At 38.7% G+C, this 24,203-nt stretch overlaps 1 protein-coding gene across 8 annotated transcripts in view; it reads left to right on the top strand.

Moving 5' to 3' along the window:
• Positions 1-24,203, top strand: part of arid1b (AT-rich interactive domain 1B) — a 557,854-nt gene that overhangs the window by 430,373 nt on the left and 103,278 nt on the right. For 4 of the 8 annotated variants that reach the window (XM_080200334.1, XM_080200332.1, XM_080200329.1 and 1 more), the window contains 2 exons: positions 3,459-3,798; positions 9,655-9,783. In XM_080200334.1, the coding sequence (XP_080056460.1) occupies positions 3,459-3,798; positions 9,655-9,783 (469 nt within the window). The remainder of the gene's footprint in view (positions 1-3,458; positions 3,799-9,654; positions 9,784-24,203) is intronic. The other 4 variants (XM_080200331.1, XM_080200336.1, XM_080200335.1 and 1 more) reach the window with 1 other exon arrangement.

The following is a 24,203-nucleotide window of genomic DNA, read 5'->3' as shown; positions in this document are numbered from 1 at the left end:
CGATTATTGAAGGTTTAAAAGACTTGGAGATTATGTCCCATCAGTTGTAGTAATTAAGTAACCTTGACGTTTTTGCAGATATATTGTTGTACATTTCAGAGGGCATCCTACAGTTGTTTTGGTAGTAAGCGTATCAGTTCACAGTCTGTAGAAAATCGAGAATGGAATGGCCCGTGAAGGGAAGCTGCAATGTATGATAATGAGCTGCTTTAAAGCTGAGTGCAGTCTCGTGGGAAACCCAAATTATCTTCAGCACTTAAATTAGTAATCCTGTTTTTTTAACCCATTAAAGTTATGGAAACATCAGGACTATATTCTTCTGTCATTCATGCCTTGTCGCCACTGCCACTGAGAATGAAGAATTTGGTGTTCAGGTGAATCTCCGTTTGTTGCAGCAGGACCGGAAAATGCCAGCCCCATATGAAATTACAATTGTTTTCCAATTTGATATGAACTGTCATAGAATCCCTACAGTGTAGAAGGAAGCCATTCAGCCCATCGAGTCTGCACCGACAACAATCCCACCCATGTCCTATCCACGTAACCCCACATATTTACCCCACTAATCCTTCTAACCCACGCATCCTGGGACTCTAAAGGGCAATTTAGCATGGCCAGTTCATCTAACTCGCATATCTTTGGGTTGTGGGAGAAAACTGGAACACCTGGAGGAAACCCACGCAGACACAGGCAGAATGTGAAAACTCCGCACAGAAAGTGACTCAAACCAGGAATTGTACCTGGTCCCTGGAGCTGTGAGGCAGCAGTGCTAACCACTGTGTCACTGGACCACATCGTTCCTGTGAAAGTCTTATCAAATGTTGAGCCACTCTTCCCAGCCTCTTCCATAAATTTCCATAGCCTGAGAATCTGAGAACCAGCAGCAGATAAAACGACCTGAGCAGCCCTAGCCCAATTAAACACTCTGGGCAAGATTTTCCGGCTGTGCTCATCCCAAGTCCGGAAAATCGCACCTGAGGTCAGTGGACCTTTGCATGGACCCGCTACGATTCCTGTGGCATGCAGGACAGGAAAATTCTGCACTCTATTTGCTACATGTAGCCCAAGCCCTATCCATACTCTGGATGCTCAGCCTAAGCCTCCTATTTGTACAAAAACATTGGCTTTGTTTTGCTACCCAAATGTGCATACAGTATAAGCTTCTGCTTTTGTGTACGAAAACTTTATGTGATCACAGAATCATAGAAAACTTGCAGCACAGACAGCCATTTGGCCCTTGATGCCTGTATTAGCTCTTAGTGAGGTTCTTAGTCCCATATTGTCACCTTTTAGCCATATCCTGAGCTATCTGTCCAACTACTTTTAAATTTATTTATGGAATCAGCTTCTGCCTCCTTTTAAATCAGAGCATTCCAGATCCCAACAACTCTGAATGATTGCTATTGATTTTGGCTATTGACCCATGCACCAGATGGGAATAGATTTCTTTATTCAATCAATTAAAACTTAACGTCACCTTAAAAATCTCTATTAAGTCACGTTTTAACCTTTTCTGTTCCGAGTAGAATGAACTTCACCGATCAACCTGAGGGAGAAGAAGTAATGTTCTTATAAGTTATTTCTTTGTTAGACATTTATATACATAGTGCAGTGCTCATTTCCTACTTTTCAATGGAAACCATTTCACTGAAGGTATCGGAGAGGTGCTCTCTTATCTTGACAGTATGTTGGGGGAGATTTCCTAAAATACTGCATAGGCAATTATTGATAAGAGGATTGACAAAACTTGCAAAGTTTCGTGACTATTCAAACTCTGGCTCAAGATCTTGCATGAGATTCTATTTACATGCATATTATAGCCTACACAATTTTATAGTGAAAGATTTAAGAGAAAGAAGCACTTAATGGAAATGGTTCTGCGGTACAACTGCAGTAATAACATACACCTGAAGTATTTGTCAGGGTGCATTTAATATTTATTTATTGATAGTAGAGATAAATTCAGTAGCGTGTTAATGTCTAAAACAGGTAACGTTTTTACACACATTCACCGGAATTGGGGTTGTTAAGTAATCTTGGCTTACACTAAATTGTCCAAGCAGTATAAACCACAGTCACTTACAGGGGAGAAACTTGTTTGTGTAATGTCACAAATTTAAGTTAATTCTTCAGGGGCAGGTCAGCCCCAAGGCCAGAGGCAGAGATACCCATCGAGTTTCTTCCCCCATTGTGTCTGACCAGGGATTGCTGAAAAATGTTATGAATGAAACCTGCATATCAGTGTCCCATCATTATTCATCCATTATAAGTCATGTGTAAACATTTTTGCAAAATGGTGCAAGTTTATGTCTCTTGATGATACACACAGAGTTTGACATTAGTTTAATGCATTAATTTGTACTAGCAAGAAAGAATTTTGGTTTTCATCTCGACATTAATTTTGGCAATTCTGGTTCAGATGCAATCCAAAAATCAAAATTCATCATATCCTTGGGTATTTTTAAGACAATGTGCATTATACTGTGGAACGTTTTAACCTGTTGTTAGAGGAACAGCTGCCACATTCAAAAGGAAATGAATTACATAAATAGCTGCTGGAATAGGCAATTTGTGTTTTCAAAGTCGCTCCGCTCTTCAACAAGATTATGGCTGATCTTCTGTCTCAACTCCCCCTTCTGCACTATTTCCCATATCCCTTAATGACCTTTGTACCTAAAAAATGATTAACCTTTATCTTGAATAAACTCAACAACTAAGCATCCTCAGGTTTTGGGGATCAAAAATTCCAAAGATTCACAACCTTTTGAGTAATGAAATTTTTCTTCATGTCAGCCTCAAATGGCTTATCTCTTAATCTGAGATTGTGACCATATACTCTAGATTCCCCAGCTAGGGAAACTAGATTTCATTTTAGGTATTTGATTAAGTATGCAAATTATCTGATTAAATGATGAGATTTTCATAAGCCTGTTGACAGTGAAGTTGTTGCAGATTTTGTGGTAAGTACTCGGTTTCCGCCAATAGAAAGAAGCTCTCAATGTAGCATGGAAGTAGATCTTGCCTTTGTGACTGAAAATTAGTTGCAAAGCATTTAGTTCATTTCGGAGATTTAACAAGTTTATCAAATTTTCAACACTTGAGGAATCTTATACTTTTGGAATTTCTTCCCAGAAATGTATTCCTAAATACTTCCCTTAAAGAAAATTAACAGAAGTAGTAATTTGAAATTATTAATTAAGCAGTTAAGTATCTACAGTTTTAAAGCTGTGATCTTTCAAGTATTGCCTCCAGATTTAAAGTCTTCATGGTGCTTCGAAGTCTCAGTTGTCCAACACTTTAATAGTTGTCACTTCAGTTCATGGTAATATAAAAAAATGTAAGAGTCACAACTAATTTAAATGAAGAATAATTATGACATCAAAGTTTTCAAGCATACAGACACTTCATAACAAGCTGACATGAGAACAACTTGTTTCAATTTTTTTTTGTTGTTTTAGGTAATTATCCCAGACCGCCAAATTATGGTGCCGCACCGAACACCAACTACAGTGGTCCAGGTCCAGGCATGAGTAACAGCATGAGTATGAATGTGAGCAACCAGATGCATGGTCAGGGTCCAGCCCAGCCTTGCAGTAACATGACAGTGGGGAGGATGCCATCATCAGGGATGTCGAATTGGCCGTACTCTGGCAACATGGGTAACATGACCCCAAACTCTCCAAACATGTCACAGCAGGTTGGCGCAGGGATGGGTCCACCTATGGCAACCGTAAATCGCAAGGCACAGGAGGCTGCTGCTGCAGTGATGCAGGCTGCAGCGAACTCTGCTCAAAACAGGTATGCAAACACTACTAGAACCAGAATCTGTACACTGTTTACATAACTGTTCTAATAAAGATGGTGTTAATGAAAACAGTATTGTCAGGCTTCCAGATAAATTCTATATAAGAACACCAATCCTTATATGTACGGTTGATTTTATTTAGACAATATATTTGGTAGTACATTGAAAAACTAGTTGTAGTTTTAAAAGAATGATAATTTACATCTGCTTCATTAGGCATAAAATTTGACTAAATATTGTGGAATTTGGGAAAAAAGTTCAATTTAATGGCTCTATAATATATATATGATTTAAGTTGGTTTAATCATTCAGGTATTTCAAAATTTAGCTTCAAACAGAAGGCTGAGGAGTTTTGTCTCATTGAAGTCCATTATTTGCACAATGTTTCTCCGTTTTTATTGGCTTCCAACTAGAACTCTGCAGTGTACTTGGAAGGAAAAACAGACCTAGCCTGCCGCGCATTCAAGTTACTCTCACCCTCAGAAGCAAAATTGATATTTTAGAGACTTGATTTCACAGCTTTGGATAGGAAAAGGGAGACTGAAAATATAAAACCAAAGTAATGATTTACCTTGTTCTGCTTGTGCCTTGATCTCCTGTGACAGGTTGACATTTGAAAGAAAGTTGCAAGGAACTTTGCAAGGGCAGCTAATTTGCCCTCCAATGAATTTGTCTCAACAACATCAAGGTTGTTTAAAAATTTATTTTTTGACTAAGTCACACTGTGCTGTGCCAATCCATTCAAATAGTCAAGCATGTAGTTTAAATTTCAGACTGGATGTTTTCTGAACCAAAAGATGGAAAGTTGTAGGTCACTCCCATCCTTATGTTGCTCTTTATAAAAAAAAACACACCAGTCTCTACTTTTAGTAATCCTTGGCATTATGAAAATCCTCATATGTTGAACTGCTATTTCTATTTGCTTTGTAAATATTATACATGAAGATTTGTGCATCTTAAAAATATATCCATTCTGGTGGCAAACGATGGCAGCATTATCTAAGCATTTCCCATGATTTACTGTTGACCAGTAATGTTTCCTGCTTAGAAATTGTTTCTGTACCAGACTCTTGGATAAGCACACACTTGCACACATTCTGGCAGAACTGAAAGCAACCGTAGGACTTGCAGCTCAGGATTTCTGATTAGAAGCAATCTAGTAATCACAAAACCCCATGAAATGTTTATTTTTTCCAAAAGTTTTGCTTCACTTACATCTCTACCTTTATGCAAGGAAACAACTAAGTAATTATGAAAGATTTAACACTCTCCTGTTATATCCAAAATGTTTCCTTTCTTAACTTTCTCTCTTAACTTTTTTCCCATGTTGCAAAGGGTCACCACAATCCTGGTTCATCGTCTTCAGATCAACCATTTTTTTTACATTTAGCAAGTGGTTTATGGCCAAATGCCCTTCCTGCTACGAACCCCCCCCTCCCAAAGATCTAGGCTGGGGACAGGCTCTGGTAAACTTTGATTTGCCTGTACCAGGGGCTGGAGTAAGACTTGAACTTGGGACCTAATGGCTCAGGTTTTAAAGTTTATTCATTAGTGTCACAGGTGTTATATTATGTTGTATCACATTAGCAATGCAGTGAAGTTAATGTGAAAATCCACTAGTCGGCACACTACTGCGCCTGTATTCTGAGAGAGAAATTAGCGTGGCCAATGCATCTAACTGGCACGTCTTTCAGGCTGTGGGAGGAAACTGTTGCACCTGGAGGAAACCCGCACAGAGAATGTGCAGACTCCACACAGTGACCCATGCCAGGAATCGAACCTGGATGCCTCGTGCTGAGAGACAACGATGTGAACCACTGTAGCATCATGCCACCCCCCAGAGACACAAGAGCCACCCACTGAGCCACTCCAGCTCCCATATTTAAAATATTTCCAATCTTCTGGATTTCTAAGCTATTGTTTTTGGTTTTTACTGAGGTAAATACCAAACTTGGGCTGATTTGTGAACAAATTCTATTCTGAAGATTTCAGCATATATTTAGTTACAAGAAATAGTTTCATATCAGATAGCTGACTGCAGCTATCTAAATCATTAGTTTTCCATCCTGCTGCTCGATGAACATTGGGTGGATGGGAGGCAAAATTGGGCTGCAAACTTCAAATTGTTCTCCATGCAGAAACAGACAAGGAATGCAATTTAAGCAGGTTGTGGTGACCCTGTGTTCCATTTAGATTGGAAGGTATGACACCAAATAACTTCTAAGACTCTTAGAAATCAAGTTTAAATAGCAACTCTTGAGTTAGTAGAATGCTGACAAACCCTACCCTACCACAAAACCAATCCCCAGCACATAACTCTATTGAAGGTATATATCTCAGATACAAATTGTGGCAAATTTTACTGCAGTCTCATTGTGCTGTAAGTAAAATGCATTATAATGGATGCTGGTAAACTTAGTACTCTTTTAGTTTAACATTTTTAATATTACTTCATCCCCTTTTCATCAGCTTTTTACTTCTACATTATACTTTGTTGAATGGTGTCAGACTCTAGCCTTGCACATTCTCCCTGCTAACACAAGAATCGTGCTTCTAAGGGCAGGAAACAGAACTGTTCTTCCCTTTTCCAAATAGTGCATCATGTCACAATCAGGTAGCCACAAAAAATTGATCTTCTGAGTATAGCTACTTAACGGCTAAAATATAACTGGTAACAATTTCAGTAGGTGTCTAAATAATTGTTTTATCTATTTTTCACCAAGTAGTTCAGTTATAGTAAAGAGGAGAAAGTGGAGGAAAAACACTTCTCTGAAACATGATTTTTTTGGGGTTGGTCATTATTCAGTAGCAGAAGATTAAAATAATTTTCTCTGGCAATATGGAAACATAATTACTAAAGTGGCTTCATGTGCACAGTTTTTGCTTGAAACAGCCCTTCAATATGGTTCCAATTCTGTTGGAAGCTGTTGCTTTACACTGAATCATTCCAAAGCGTTTTTTTTTGCAGTTACATTGAACAATTATGTTTTCCATGTGAGAAATAATATGTAACTATTAGTGTAACATTTTGCTCCCACAGTTACACAATTTGATTATTAGCAACATTGGTTGAATGTTTGGTTAAGTGGAGTATATAGCAATATAAGTAATGTACGTTTACTGAACATGGTGCAATGTAACAGTCACTAAGCATTGTTTGAATTGTCCAAAATGTGTTTTTTAAAGATGTTTGCTAGTTAGCAGCCAATATTTTTAAAAATGGATTTTAAATAATTAACGGTGCAATCTGGGAGCTAAGCAAGTAAATCAAGCACATAGAAGTTTAAGGTCTCATTTGGGGCTCCATTATGGCCAGTTTAGATGTGGTGATTCATTGCTACCTTTTTGTTGTCTCCTAATAGACAGTTTTAGAGTGTGTCTGACTTATAGTTCCCTTTCAGCTGTGTGAGCTATGTAGGTTAGTGGCTCAGCTGGCATAGCTAGGGATGAAAATATATTAAATTAATAAACATTTATGTAGATCAGAAACAATCCTCATGTCATATCACTGTTTTATGGGCATTGTTCCACATATCACTATGTTTTATGTTCTATGTAAAACTTCTAAGAGTTTTACTTTTGCCGTAACTTAATCCCCTTTAAATCTCATTATTATATTTTCTTTGAAAAGTTTTACAAATTTATTTGACATTAAATGTATTGAATTCTCTTGTGTTAACTATTTCAGATTTTAATAAGATATTTATTGATGTCTGTAAACATACAATTAGCACTTTTGTGAAAGCACAAGTACCGGAGCATTCGATCAGCAAATGAAAATTAATCAAAAATCTAAAACTGTGCAGTGAGGTGATTAAAATTAAGATAAACTATTTGATTGAAATAGTTATGAAGTTGCAGCGCACCTCAGAAATGTTAAATATTTTATGTGCGCTGTTTCATTTGAATATTAGATTTAATTGAATTGCTGTTTAAGTGGATTGCTAGAAATTGTACATGACTGCGAGTCTTGTCATCTTCTAGGAAAAGCCCTGGATTATTGCAGTGTAATGAGATGAGCAGCTTAAAAGATTTTGTGGTTTTGTGTGGTGGTTACTTGCAAGAAACTGTTTATTTAATATTGTTCATAAGTGGCATCTAGCTAAATTGTAAACCCATTCATGTATGTGTTTTGGGATTTGATTTTTGAGTCATGTTCTAAATGTTTTTGTTGATCTATTTTAAAGTTTGAGTATTGGATTCTTTTGGATGAGGTAGATGTAAAATACATTATTTATATTGTTACATATTCTTAATTAATGAAAGATCACAAATTTCAATTCAGAAGCTTTTGTCAAAAAATTAAGGATATTTAAATTAGCAGCTTAGTATCATATAGCTGAGATAAGTAGCATCCATCCATCCATCCTGAGAACTCAAACCCATTCCCAAAGTACAACGAGTTGCACATTATTCTATGTACTATATTATTCTGGCAGGCATATGAAATGTGCAGTGTTGCAGGGTATTAGCTTATTTACTTTGAGTTTGTGGATAGTGGGAAGGATGAATCTCAGTTGTTGTGTATGTAAATGTATGCTTTCTCCTGTACAAAAGTGGTGTCTGTTCTGGACCCTAACAGTTCTCATGTATCTTATTCAGATTTCCATTCTTCATGAATGGAGTCCAACCAGGAAATGTCATCAGGAGGGAAGGGAAAGCGGTAACAGATGACTGAACTTCAGCAAATCCTAAACTGCCCTTTCCGAATAGAGTAGAAATCAGTTTTGGGTCAACCCAGCTGATTGTCATTTGCATTATCCCAGTGCATTTCAATCAACAAGAAGAATAAATGGAGTTGGTATCTTTGTGGCCTGGATAGCTTAGCAGCAGCACATTGTGCTTTAAAAGTTAAGGCGTAAGTCACTTCATTAAAGGAGAATCTTGCATTGCTGTGATTGCACCAGTAATCTGGTTGAATATGGTGTGTAACACGTCTATTCTGTATCAAATTGGAATTGGAAAATTAATGTCCCGTATTTTAAATGGGATAAATCATGGTTTATATAAAGCCAAACTGGAACATACCTTGGATTGCAGCAGCATGCATTCATAAAACTTTCTGTGGTCAGGTTTCCATTGAATCACCTGTACTGAACTGAAACTGCTTGGGAACAAATTACATTTTGAAAACATTAATAGATTAAACATTAATAACATAGATGAAGCCACGAAAGCATGTAACTCATGACGTCATACAGCCAGAATGTCCCTGGGAATCTGGGTCAATGCGAGGTTATCTGCCTACAACAAGAAAATTAGGTGTAATATTGCAGTAGACCTCCATGCCACACGCTCCTCGATATTTAGCGACAGCTGCAGCTACATATCTTGAAATTTGATAAAAAGAAGATTGGGCTCTGCAGTGAATCCATCCACAGTTGGGGTAGTCTCTCAGCACTCAATCCCAGTTGAATGGTCAACCAGACAAAGTACTGGAGAATTGATGCTATCTTTGAAACTGAACCCCAGCAACTGTTTGCGTCTTCAGAGAAGAAGAATTGGGCTGCGAGTGATGGGTAACCATGTGTGAAGAAAGAATTTGTTTTAAGAGATAAAAACAAACTTGGAATCTCATCTATTTCCATGGTTAATTTGGTAATGGTTTGAAATGTTCAAGAATCCAATACTTTAACCTTGAAATGCTACTCATTTTAAAAACAACACAGATTAATGTATCAGTTAAAAGAGGGCAAAACTGAAAAACCATATTGTTTTAACAGGTGAAGTTTTCAGATTTCAGTTTAATTCTTGAAATAGATGGGTGTTATTGGTTGTTTCATGAATTTTAATTAAAAACAGAACTGACACAGAATAAAAACAAAGGAGCTATTTTTTTCCTGATTTAGGCCACCGTATATTAGGTCGCCTGGTTTTCCCAGTCAGACTGGGCCTGGTGGACGTCCTGTGTTTCCACCACAGCATCCCAACTATGGCAACACTCAGGCTCCCATGATGTACCAGCCTGACCAATACGGGTAGGTAGCTGTTGTGTGATTGAATCTGTTATGGGACATGGCGTTTCCTGGCAGGGTTTGTAACCTGACTGCAAAAAAAGGATTGCTGTTTTGTGGGGTTTTTTTTCTTGGTTCTGTTATGCTTTGTTTTGTACTAACCAGAGCTATGAAAGAATGAAAAAACTCTGCATGCGTCACACCTGCATGGCTTCTGGCATGGCTGTTCCGCTTCCTGTCTAATGGGGAAGTTGTAAACTGCAGTGCAGAGCTATTACATTATTAAAATCTAGGAACTTTACTGCTTGCAAAATTGAAAGACCATCTCACAAAATAGTTACTTCAAGGTTCTATTTATAAGCCTGAACATCCGAAAACTGTAGAAAATTAAATCTGACACAAACAGGTCCAACCTTCTCATTCCTTTAGGCACTGGATTGAACAGGGAGTTAACTGAACATCTGTAGGTACGATGTGTTGAAGAAATGTCCAGCTCATTTGCATGGCAATAACTGTAAAAGACGCACTTAAAGAAGGAGGGGTCTGTTGGGGGAACATTTTTGTTTGTTTTCCCCTGTTCAGGTCTCATGGATGCATCACTTTACCCCTCTGTCAGAGCAAAGACAGGATGCTTCCTAGTTTCAATCAGTATCACTCTGCTGACTGCAGAATAGTGTAGGTGTGTCCTAGACTTTTTATCTCCACTGTAGATGGGATCTGGCGTCTCTTCAGCACTTCTCCAGGATCAGTCACTAAATAAAAACCTAGCACCATCTTTAAATTCAAACATATGATTAATATGTTTTATTTTTGTTTCATTGAAGAATGTTTTTGTTTAAAGCAGTAAGTGCTGATGAAGTAATTGAGGAAACTATTTGGAAATAGCTCCTCAATCCTTCAGTCTGAGAGCTAAACCTGCAGTGTTGGATTTAACTCAGGGTGTCTTAAGTAATTGTGCCATTAAGTATAAAATGGCTGCTTTTTTGTGGTGGACTCCCTACCAACTTTAGTTGGAGCATGGGGAATATGGTGACCTGTACAATTCAGTCTTTTGTTCTTTGACATCGCCTTTTCTTTGTGGGAATGTATTTGCTTTGAACCCTTGAATTCTTCCCACTGCGGTGTCATTGATTTATATTCAAGTAACTGTTCCCTGTCGACTTTTGCCAAATCACCTTTCAACTTAGCAAAAACTTTCACAAATTTGGCCCACCTTTATCTTTTCCATAACTACTCTAAATCTATCTGAATTATTATCATTACCATTAAAATGCTGTCCCATTGTTAACTCTTCACCTGTCCAGCTTCATTTGCTAAAATTAGAACTGCCCAAATGATTAAATGCAAATTGGGTAGCCACTTTGTGGGACATCTTTGTTCAGCCTGTTCATAAGTGTAATCCTATGTTTCTGATTGCCAGTCATTTTAATTCTCCATCTTGCTGTTACATTAGCCTGAGTCCTAGTAAAACTCAACGCAAGTTCAAAGAATAGCACCTCATGTTTTGATACAGCCTTCCAGACTCAACATTGAATTCAACAATTTTTGACTCTAATCTATGCCCTTCATTTTATTTCCTATTCTTTACAGTTTTTGGTTTAAACTTGCTGTTCTCTTGCCTTTAGCCTTCTGATAAAAGCTGTTTATCATCCTGCTATTCATACCACCTCTAGATACATATTTTGTTTCTTTATTTTTCACAGCCAACCTTTTTAACATTTAATGATCAATGTTATTATTTATTAAATGGCTTAAAGAACGACAGGAATGGCAATTCACTGTTCCTGGTTACAGAGTTGTCTGATGGAATAGATAGGGAGATCATAAAGGACAGCGGGGTGGGAGAGGGGATGGAGGTCACACTCTTTGTTAAAACAATAATTACAGCTGTGGGGAAGAATAATATTATAGAAGGAGCATCCAATGAGTGCATTTGAATTAACCAAAGGAACAATCAGGCCGCTGGGTTAATACTATAGACTCCCAATCAGATGAAGATTAAAAAAAACAAGTATGTAAGCATATTGCTAAAAAGAGCAGAAACAATAGGACAAGAATAATAGGCATTTTAACTACTGTAAAATTAAACTGTGATAAATTCAGTGCAATATACATATAGGGCACAGGGTTCTTAAATTATTCAGGAGAAATTTTGCAGTTAGTATATACACAGCAACAGAAGGGACAGACAGTACAAAAGCAAAACAATATGGATGCCAGAAATCTGAAATAAAAACAAAAAATGCTTAAGCTACTCAGCAGAACAGGAAGCATCTGCAGAGAAGCAAACATAGTTTAAGTTTCAGGTCAATGACTTAATCATTAGGATTAGTAAAATTAGAAATTAATACATTTTAAGTAACTGAAGGCGGCCTGGGTTAGAAGGTCCAATACGGTGGACAGCAGAGATTAAATGAGGGACTTTGTCAAAAGCCTTACTGAAATCCATACAGACGACATCAACGGCTCGTCCTTCGCCGACCGTTTTTGTCATCTCCTCAAAAAATTCTACCAGATTTGTAAGGCAAGACTTCCCCTTTACAAAGCCATGCTGCATATCCTTAATCAGATCACAACGCTCTAAGTGCTCATACATCCTATTCCTAAGAATCCTCTCCATCAACTTGCCTACCATTGACGTCAAACTCACAGGCCTATAGTTATCCTACCCTTTTTAAACAACGGTACCACGTTCGCTATCCTCCAGTCCTCTGGGACCTCACCTGTGTCCAAAGAAGAGACAAAGATTTGCGTCAGAGGCCCAGCAATTTCATCTCTTGCCACCCTAAGCAGCCTGGGATAAATGCCATCGGGCCCCGGAGATTTATCAGTTTTAATGCTACCTAAAAGCCCTAACACTTCTTCCCTCGTAATGGATAGTTCCTTCAATTGGTCTAAAGCTCCCTCGAAGACTGTACCAGACATCAAGCCCCTCTCCTTCGTGAATACCGACGCAAAGTATTCATTCAGGATGTCCCCCATTCCCTCGGACTCTAAGCACAATTCCCCTCCTCTGTCCCTGAGGGGACAGAGTAAATGCTAGAAATCTGAAATAGGAACAGAAATTGCTGAAAATAATGTCATAATAATACCTGGAAAAGAATGATGGGTTAATATTCAGGATGAACCTGTCAGCAGACCAAGCTCCAACTGCAACTTTCCATTTCTGAATGCTGATTAATCTGCCTATTTCTATAGTTTGTTATTTGTAATAAATCCTATTTGAGATCCATGTTTTGAATCATAAAGACCTACATCAAAGCTGTATTCCGTTAAAAGAAAATACAATTGCCACTGATTAGTTACTTAAGTATCCACAGGGCACGTGGAGAAGTAGTTATGTCAAATCAGTTTGAACTTAGGGGTTGGATCCAGTTTTTTCCTAAGTTACTAGTCATTCAAACCACTACTAATTAAACTGTGAAAAGTAAAATAATAGGGCATAAATAAAAATAGTGGAGGGCAAGCCGAGGACTTTATTATGCATCAGTCATGACGCAGTGGTAGCGCTCTCATCAGAAGTCAGAAGTTTTGAGTTCAAGTCTTAAACCAGAAATCTGGACACAGGATTCCAGCTGACCATCCAGTTCTCTACTGAAGCAGTGCTACACTGTTCAAGCCTTTTGGATAAGATGTTAAATTGAGACCCTATCTATTCCCAGACATATATAAAAAAAAATTCCTACAGCGTTATTTTGAAGAAGGATAGAGAAGTTCTTCCTGTGTGCCTGGGCAATATATTCCCCCAGCTAATGCCTTTTCTGCTCATTATCACGTTATCCTGTGTGCAAACTTGCTGTACGTAAATTGGCTTCCAATCAACAATACCTACACTGTACCTTGTTGGCTGTAAATCATTTTGGAGTGCCCTGAGATTGCGAAGAGTGCTATTAAATGTAAACCTTTATTATTATTCAGGAAGTAAACAACCACTTAGAACTGACTACTGTATTGACTGGTGGAGACAAGAGCCATGACATTATTTGAGAAACATTTAGCTATTATGATGTGAGGGTTGTAGGTTTGGTCTGAGTAGTTGAACTCATTTGCAAACACTAGTCTTTCTCATCACTGTCTAAAGGAACAAGGGATAGTAGAAATAAAAACAGAACATTTTGGGGGTAGGATCTGGCTTTTATTTCAGATTTCCAGCATCCATAGTATTTTAGAATGCTGAAGACTGGAGAAGACCACTTATTAACCAGACTTAAAGTTCACAAAATATGATTCTACATTATAGATCATATATTTCTTTTGCATGAAAAACATATCTAGCTTCATAGAAAGAAACGTAGAAACCCTACAGTGCAGAAAGAGGCCATTTGGCCCATCGTGTTTGCACCGACCACAATCTCACCCAGGCCCTATCCCCATATCCCGACATTTTTACCCGCTAATCCTCCTAACCTACACGTCTCAGGACACTAAGGAGCAATTTTCTTTAGCATGGCCAATCAACCTAACCTGCACACCTTTGGACTGTGGGAGGAAACCGGAGCGTCTGGAGGAAACCCACGCAGACACGAGGAGAATGTGCAAACTCCACACAGACAGTGACCCAAGCCAAGAATCGAATCCAGGTCCCTGGAGCTGTGAAGCAGCAGTGCTAACCACTGTGCTACCGTGCTGCCCGAGCCAGAGCCTGACTCTGGCAAAGGGTCATCAAGACTCGAAATGTTGCCTCTATTTTCTCCCACAAATGCTGTCAGACTTGCTGAGATTTTCCAGCATTTTCTGTTTTTGTTCCTCTTAAACTTGCTGCACTCTCAGCTCCATGGAAGTGTGATCTAAACGTTCATCAAACTGCGAATTAACTAAATCTGAACTGTTTACTTTTCCTTTTCCGCGCTTGAATCCATGCTTTTGCTCACAATTTATAATTTTGCCAAACTGTTTATTAAGATGAATCTTGGAAAACTTTCTTCCCCCCTCCCTCCCCCCTCCATCTCATTATTTTTGTTACTGAATCTCTCAGCTCTGAATGCTAACGTTTAATTTCAGTTCAGTTGCCCTTCTCAGTAGTTACTCCTGTCAGAACTAATGTTCCCTTTAAAATTTAGTTAAACAGCCACACAATGCTTTATTTGTCACAAATCAAGACCTACACCCCCTCAGGGGGATCAGCAGGGACAATGGCATTCACCCTATAACAGTGACCAGAATTTGGGCTGAACCATGTCACGTAGAAGTTCTCCCTATTAACCACTATGATCCAACTTTCTGGCTAAATATCCTATACTTTTGAACTTGAATCTTTTGTATGGTACTGAAAGATTGTTGCTTCATACTTAAATAACATTTGAAGGGCTAACAACTCAAATGTGAAGATCTCTTATTCATATTAAGGAGAGCAGATGTCAAGTGTACATTGCACAGTCTACAATTGAATGATGTAACAAAAAATGAGGGCAGTTCCTGTTAGCACATGTACAACCTTGAACTGCAGCAATTTAATAACCTTTCTTCTTGTAACATCAAGTTTTATCACCTGAGTTCCAATCTTCTATTATTGTTGCTATCTATTCTTTGTACTGATGTATTCTCTCTATTGCCAATTGGAGGTTGGAGATTATTACTTTATGAAACAATGCATTTTGAATGAGACTTAGATGATGTTGAAGGTGCTACACTATTTCCCAGAGATGTAACCGTTTTTCATATAGTCTATTAATTTTCAGAGAAATAACACCTGTGTAGATTCATCTGCTTAGGTCTGTAGCTCTGTTACAGAGAAATGCACTCCAACATTTGTTCTAAACAAAATGTTCCCACAGTTTTATTTTGTTACAGTGACTGATTCTTGTTAAACTGAGTTTTGCAGTAAGAGAAAGGGGATTCTGCAACTACAGTTGTTGTCATCAACTGAGCTGTGATGCATTGTTTTCTCTTTAGTGAAGTTGAAGTATCTAATCCATATCTGAGTGCTACAGCTGGGCAGTTATTTCTGGGATTTATTCTAAACGAATAAATCACCAAAAGTTTGACATGACAATAAGTTAATTAATATAATCTTGACCCAAGATTTTTTAGTGTCTTGGAACTAACCACCAACTGATATGTTCCTTTTTTTCTGATTTTAGCATATTAAGAAAGGATATGAAAATTGATTCCTGTGATAAAATCGCAGTTAGTTTAGCAATAGTGTTAGGATTCATTTTACTGCTTTGGTGAATGAGTTTCCTCCAGCTAATTCAGCCATAGAGAAAAGTAGAAAGCAAATACCCTCTCCCCGACTAATGGAACATCCTAAATTAAACTCCATCTGCCATTTGTCAGCCTACTTGCAGCTGAAGGAATTACAAAATTTGTTACAGAATTGATAGTTATGCTTTCTGTGGTGGATGGTGGAGCTCTAACTGTTTTAATACAGGAGATGGTGTGGTGTCTTCCACAAGTGTTCTGATGCATGATCTTTTAAGTGGTAATATTCATTGATACTCTCTCCATAGTCTATTGTTTATTACACAGGATCTCTCAGAATGGTTGTGAAGTTCTTCTGCAATATGTTTATGTTAATATCTCAATAATTCATTAGTTTCATTAAAATGCTTAAAGAATGTTTGTTTCACAATTCTGAAATCCCCAAAAAATTGGGAGGCAAGTGGGGCGATGGGATTGCAATAAGTAAAGGAAATACTGTTCAGATTGCATTCACCAAGTTATTGTCTTTATGTGTTGTAAAAATTATAATTATATACTTTGCATTACTGCTTCCATTCTGATTATACTTTGTTCCAATATAAATGTAGTTTTAGACCACTAAAATAGCTGAGGGTTTCATGTTTGGAGCATGTTTGATAAATTCCATAGTCCATATTTAACTCCAGGGAATTAGAGTCCAGCTTCACCCTTTTATCACCCAATGTGAGCACCACCAAATGAAACCCTAATTGATTCTTCCTCTCCTAACTCATGAATATGGATGCCAATTTCCGAACTTCTCTTCTGGCTCAGCTCAGATGAGCCAGTGTGGCTTAAATGAGAATCATACATGGAATTTTCTTGCTGTGTAAGTCTCAAGAGAAATTGACTGGGCCATTGAACAAGCAACAACATTCTTACAATTGGCATTCATTGCAATTATTTTTTATTTCTGTCTACTTCTGTAAAAGCTGTGTAAAAGCTATTTAACTGAATAATATAATTAGAGGTAGTGTACAATAAGCTTCCTGAAATTCCATACTGAATAAAGCTGTAAACATTTAATTATAAAAATTTGCTCTGACTATGCAGGGATAGTAAAAATTCTCACAACACCAGGTTAAAGTCCAACAGAATTATTTGGTAGCACAAGCCACCTGTTGGAATAAACAGATTCTGTAACAAATAAACCTGTTGGACTTTAACCTGGTGTTGTGAGACTTCTTATTGTGCTTACCCCAGTCCAATCCCGGCATCTCTACGTCATATGCAGGGATAGGAATTAAGTACTGAGATTTCAAAACCTGTTTTTACACAGGTGATTTATGAAAACAAGTCATGACTTGGAATAATTTTCTTACTCTTCTCCCTCCCCACCCCCGTCATCTTTTTTGTTCAATAGTTTCCCGAGGCTGCAAATTCCAAAAATATAAACTGATAAAGTGCTCTTGGAGCAAAGAACTTTTCAGAAACAGGAAACAAGTCAATACTGTCTTTGGGCCACATTTCCGCAGTAGGGATGACTCTGGGCCATTTAAAAATGGTAGATGAGACCTAATTCCAGGATTCCAAGAACCAGCAATTTTTGCCAGCATAGATGGCAAGCCTACAGCCTATACACTCCCAACCTGACCAGCTCCATTACCAGGATAGGTAATTCCTAGGTTCCCACAATTGTTTTGGATTCAGCCAGCTTTTCCATGATCCTTAGTGGAGTCATGAACCATAGTCTGGATTCAAGAAACTTTTGAAAAATAAGTTCAGAAGGTTATGCCAATGCCCTACAACCACTCCACAAGGCCTCTCGTACCCCTCATTTCAACTTAATTCCAACTCATTCCCTCAGCCATTTCCCATGGCCGCTCCCTCCAGGCTAACTAACTCAATGGTCCCTCAATGGCCCTTTCATGCCCAGAATCATAACCAATGCGCCATATAGTAACAATGGGAAGCGTGGAACTGCTGAAAAGGAACACCCGTCCAAATGTGGCTTTTCCTACAATCCTATTAAAGTATCAATCAGACAGACCAATTAACAATCAATAGCAAATGCTTCGTGCACTTCACACCTTTAATCATAGAATCCGTGTGCAGAAAGAGACCATTTGGCCCATTAAGCCTGCCCTCAGGCCACAACCCCACATATTTACCCTGATAATCCCCCTGACACTAAGGGGCAGTTGAGCATGCCCAATTCACCTAACCCGCACATCTTTGGGCTGCGGGAGGAAACCGGAGGAAACACACGCAGACACACCAAGAATGTACTAACTCAACACAGTCATCCAAGGCCAAAATTGAACCCAGATCCCTGGCACTGTGAGGTAGCAGTGCTAACCACTGACACCATGCCACCCTTAATGTCCAAATAAACATTGAGATATTGGCTATAAAAGGTCATAGAACAACCTGTTGTAACCACTTAAATATGTCAATCAAGCAAAGTCAGCAAATCACTTCACTTGTCAAAACGGAATCCCTCCTGAGCTTGTCCTTATATTGACCTGGGCTGTCAGCAAAACAGGAATAATAAATCTGGGACCATCTGGTATATCACCTGTCTTGGGGGGTATGAGTTGGCCAGGTTGGCCTATGAGAGGACATGAGACTGAGTATGGGCTAAAGTGCCAAACTGCTATATTGTAACTGGGACATAATCATCAAGAGCTGAGGCATGTTTTCTAATCAGGCTGCCTTGGCACTCATCCACTGTCTGGCAGCTTATGATCTGCTTCCTGGGTCAATGAGCCAAACTATTCTTCACAAAGCAAAAATCACACAATTGGCTACCCTTCAAATTAAAATAGGTCAGGAAATTCCCCATCTTGAGGTATCAGCTGATGTACTTTATGTCACATTATCTGACATCAGCAGTAGGAGTTAATGAGAAAAATTCTACTAAATGATGTTTTATATTTTATCCTTTAAGGGCAGTTTTCTGTAGTTGTTTTGAAGTTGACTAAGGATCATTGATTGCGTGCAGGGGGTGAAAGTGCTGTATTAAAGCAGCCTAGTTGTGTACCTTGGCTAGAGAGTACAAAGTTTGTACTTGCACTTTCTCAGAAACCTTGGTAATGGGGAAGTAATGAAGGGCTGAAAGTTGCTGGAAGCTTTAGATTAAATGCATAAAATGTCAAAACAAATAAGCTATCTACCAACAGCGTTTAATAATTGCATCTATCTAGGTCTTTGCTGAATGTGTTTCATGAGTTACATCTGGAAATTTTTCATAGCACTTTGAGCTTATTCTGAACAAAAATGATCTTTAAGTCCATTCCAATTAAATTTGAGACATGTTATTACTGCATTGTCATCGTTCACCATCTGAATTGATTTATGACACAAAATTATCATTTGTGCTGATTACCTGTATATTTGTCTTTGATACTAGCAATAACCTTAATAAATTTAGAACTGTACTTAATACTCCTAATTTCTTAAGTGGTTTTTTTCTGGACAAACTTTGTTATCTCTTGAAATGGACTTTCTGAGAACCATGTGCCACACTTGTCCCTCTGAAGAGTATAACATGTGTTAGTGGCACAATATTGATTTGTTGGATTTTGCCCACCCTAGTCACAGTACCAAAACATTTCATTCATTAATGATATCCTATGACTGCAACGAAGGTAACTGTTTCCTTCTCGCCCTTCTTGACTTGTCTGCAACTCCTAACACAGTTGACCACACTATACCTTTTGGTGCCTCTCTGCTATCGTCTAGCTCTGTGGAAGTGCACTCATCTGGTTCTATTGTCATCTATCTAGTAATAGCCAGAGAATCACCTCCTCTTCCACAACCCCAATGCCCATCCCTCACCCAGCCACCCACTGTTGCCTCTGCAGTCGCCGAAGAATCTATCCTTGGCCCTGTTAAACTCCTGTTGGTGAAGAATAAAACCAGAGCCGATCTTTATGCAGTTTAGATTTATTCAGAGTGAAACGTGTATACCTCCCAACTAACACCCATCCCAGTCTCAGGATGTATCTCTTTATATAGTCCAAAGATGTGTAGCTTAGGTAAATTAGCCATGGTAAAATGCATGGAGTTATGAGGATCCCATCCCAAATTCAGTATGTATCACTTTATATAGTCCAAAGATGTGAAGATTAAGTAGATTAGCCATGGTAAGTGCATGGGGTTATGAGGATAGGGCTGGGATGAGATGCTCTTTCAGAGAGTTGCTACATATTTGATGGGCCGAATGACCTCATTCTGCACTGTAGGGATTCTGTAGTTCTGTAGGTGTTCAAGTAACAGCCCAATTAATTCCCTCTATCTGCATATAATTAACCACAATTGATGTACAATTAACAAGCCCCCTCCTTTTTCATCTACCTTGACAACATCATCGATGAAAACAGTGTCAGATTCCACCTGAACTGATGGCACCCAACTCTACCTTTCTCCACCCCCTCACCATAAAGTCTCAGATTACTTGTCCAATATCCAGTACTAGATGAACAGAAATTTCCTTCACCAAAATATTGGAAAGAATGAAGCTATTATCTTCAGTGCCCACCACAAACTCTGTTCCCTAGCCACCAACTCCACCCTGTATGAAATTGGGCTTTTGAATAAACAGGCATTTTCTGCACAGTATAGAATCTTTATAGGATTTGCTAAGCAGTATCGATTCTCTCTCTGGAAAGAGGATTTATAAATACTTTGACCTCTAAACAGTCTTAGTTAAGTTTGCCATGTCTTGAACTGGTAGGGTGATGTTCTATGCACATATTTATAAAGGATCTGGATACGATGATCCTCAGCATGGTTTAAACTAAAAAGCTGACCTCGATCAGGTTGGTGGTAACACTCGCTGACAGTTTGAGTACACATTCTGTATGCATTGATGAGAAGGATTTGGTTTGATGATTTATACTGTGTAATGTACCAGATCCCAGAAAAAGAGTAGATGAACAGGTGCTCAGGCACAGGTGGTGCTGAGGCGGTAGTGCTCAACAGCAGCCGCCGTCTTCAAATGGATGAGGAGGAGGATGAAGATTGGAGGAGGTGTTCCCTAACACTGCGACTGGAGAGCAGAATGTTACCACAAGCTACTGGAAATAACTCTGTACCAACCACTGGGATCAGTAAACCACTCTCAATTGTCTTGGGTCATATACTTTTTCTATTTAATCAGTTAATACATCACATCTCAACTGTTCCTTCTTGGTAAACTACCTTAATAATTACTTCCAAATAATCAGCTGCCTACCTTAGGAATCTGTGGGCCCAAATCACGGAAATGTCAACTGTCTGAAGCACAATCAGACAATATGCAACTCTGGTTTTTCATATAGTCCCAGGAAATCTGACCCAAGATCCAGATCACCAAGACGTTTTACCTTCATGATACTCTCTATTCCTGCCTCAACTCATCTGTGCCTTTATTAACTCTTGATTTGACTGCTCCAATGTAATCCAGGCTGGCCTCCTACCTTCAATCCATCATAAAGTTAAGGTCATCTAAAACTCACTCACTCATTATTCCTGTGCTTGCAGATCTATCTACATTGGCTTTTGGTTAAACGATGTATTTTTTTTTAAATCTCAATATCGTTTTCCAATGTTTTCATATCCTCAGTCTGTAATTCTTTCCAGCCACAATGCTCTGAGATATCTGAGCTCCTGTAGTTCTGGCCTCTTCAGCATCCTCAATTCAAATGCTCCACTATCAGCTGGCGAAGTCCAATGGTCTGGAATTTCTGGGCGGCATAGTAGTTCGATTCCCGACTTGGGTCATTGTCTGCGTGGAGTTTGCATGTTCTCCCTGTGTTTGCATGGGTTTCCTCCGGGTGCTCCAGTTTCCTCCCACAGTCCAAAGATGCACGGGTTAGGTTAATTGGCCATGTTAAAATTGCCCCTTAATGTCAGGGGGAGTAGCTAAGGTAAATGCAAAGAGTTAGGGGATAGAGCCTGGGTGGGATTGCGCAGATTCAATGGGCCAAATGGCCTCCTTCTGCATTGTAAGATTCTATGATTCCTCTGTAAAACCTCTCTGCCTCTCTCGGTCCGAAACTCTACCACCTCGCCAGACACTGAACCAAAGTGGGCGAAGGTCTGGTAACAGAAGTCTCCGTTACCTAGGACAGGAATTTCAGGTCTCTTTAACTCCTTAAAGAGCCTTGAAGCGTGGGATTATGGAATGGGATCCTCATAACCCCATGCATTTTACCATGGCTAATTTATCTATGAAGATGAGGTGTTTTCTCAGGCAGAGGGGCTGGGTTAAGGATCCTGGTCAGAGAGCTTGGGCAGATTTCCCTGTCCTACGTGTTTGTGGGTGCCAGAGATGCATCTGAAGTGGCCCATGTACCTACTTGCCCTGTGTAAGCAAAATGCCCTGTTACTGAGCCTGCGAATGCTGCTACTGAAGTGTGTAATCCTGACAGAACCAGTGGAATTTAGGATCTTTGTGTTTTGGAACCTTATAACAACTAAGCTGTACTCCAAGTTACCTCAGTAATGGGATCTGGAGCAGTTTTCTTAAATATTTGTGGATAGTAAACTTGGATGAAAACATTTTGAGTAGGAATTATATTTATTTCTTGCAGATAAATTATTTTCCAGGGTAATCTTTGCATTGATGTATTGATGAACAGTAACTTAATCAGAAAATGCTGGAAATACTCAAAGTAACTTAATGCAAGGCTGAATAGGGTCTCACTAAAATGAAAGTATTTGCTTCAGTAACTAAATATTTGGGAAATAGTTTTTCAATTGTCATATTTCTAACTGAAAGCCATTAAACTTTACAGTTTCATTACTAATTTATAATCTGAATTGGTCTAGACGTTCTCAACATTTTCTGCCCTATGTCTTCATAATGTGGAAATATTCCATTAAGAGTTATAAACCATAATTTGCAATTTCAGAGGTTCAATACTTAATTTGATATGTATTAAAAAATTGCAGGTAATTCATTCTGTAGAAATAATAACATCTGCATTTATGCACACACAAAAATAGTTTATAAGTCTACTTTTTCTCTAGATTGTGCTTGGTCCGTCCTTTAAACCTATAACTGGAAAAGATTAGCTCATTGGTATGTATTTGACACTGAAACGAAGTGATGTTTGTGGGTTGGGTATATGGAAGTGATACAGAACACATAATGAGCAGAATCTTCTGCTCTAGCTGGTGACGAGCTTGCAGGCAGGAAGGGCATTTAAATAGACAGGATGTTGGCATACCTAAACCTGTCCGCCTTTCTGCCTCTGCCAGCTTTGATTATGAGCAGGTGACCTCACCACTATTTGATTAGAATGTGATTCATTGGTTCTTCCCAAAAAAGAGTCAGCTCAGTTCTCTTGCCAGTCCCCAGCCCCCAAGCCAGACCCCTGACATCACAACAAGATTCTGCCCAAAGTGTTTCTGTTTGGTAGATTTGTTGCTGCGAATTCTTGACTTTGGAGTTGAACTTATTTAGCCGACATCTCTCTATCAGATTCTTCCAATTCTGTACAAGATTATTTATTAAAAGCAGGCGAGAACATGAATTGATTAGGCACATTATTTTAGTGTTTGTATTACAGATATTTTTTGAGCTTTGACTGGCATTAGCTAGCAACAACTTCCATGGCAACATTTCAGGCCTTGGCTGATGTGTCACCATGGCAATTGCGATAATCAATCAGAAAATATGCTGACGAGCTAGAAAGACAGGTAGATTGCACATAATAGGATCTGAATGGTTCATCTGAATATTTCCTTTGGAATTGCTGCAAAAACATTGAAACGATCGATTGGTGCAACCATTCCCACTGTTGTCATGCCTGCAGCGCAGCAGAGATAACGTCTGTCATGCATGCCTGTTATCAGCATTGCCCCCGAGGGCCAATTTTCTAGCCAAAAGAAAACAGGAGCCTTGCACTTGTGTGATCCAGGTCTTTGAGCTTGACACATACACTCTGTAGAAACTGTACAGAGACACTGCGTTTTGACCAGTTGTTGGTCCTTCCAAATAACATGTAGCTTTTAGAGCAAATTGGTTTTTGTTCCAAATATACTGCAATTTTAATTCCATTTAGCCTTAGAGATAGGATCTGTGTCCTGCTTTCCTCTGAACACTCATTTCTCAATTAGAAGAGCTACTGAATCTAAACCTTAAGGTAATTTCTTGTTAATGAATTATTAACTGCCGATCCAGAACGTTGCTGCAGACAGTGGGATCTTGACTATCAAAGACATTCCGCATCAGAGGTCGGTATATTTTTGGGTCTAATGAGCTATAATTGAGTTTAATATTAAAGGCACAGAACTGAATCATTTCCAGTTTGTCTGTGGAAAGTGTGGTCACT

This window comes from Carcharhinus amblyrhynchos, chromosome 12 (assembly GCF_965287045.1).
Source record: "Carcharhinus amblyrhynchos chromosome 12, sCarAmb.v2.hapA, whole genome shotgun sequence".
In the NCBI taxonomy this organism is placed as follows: domain Eukaryota; kingdom Metazoa; phylum Chordata; class Chondrichthyes; order Carcharhiniformes; family Carcharhinidae; genus Carcharhinus; species Carcharhinus amblyrhynchos.
Note: the sequence above shows the minus strand (reverse complement) of the source record. Positions and strands in the feature narration are given on the sequence as shown.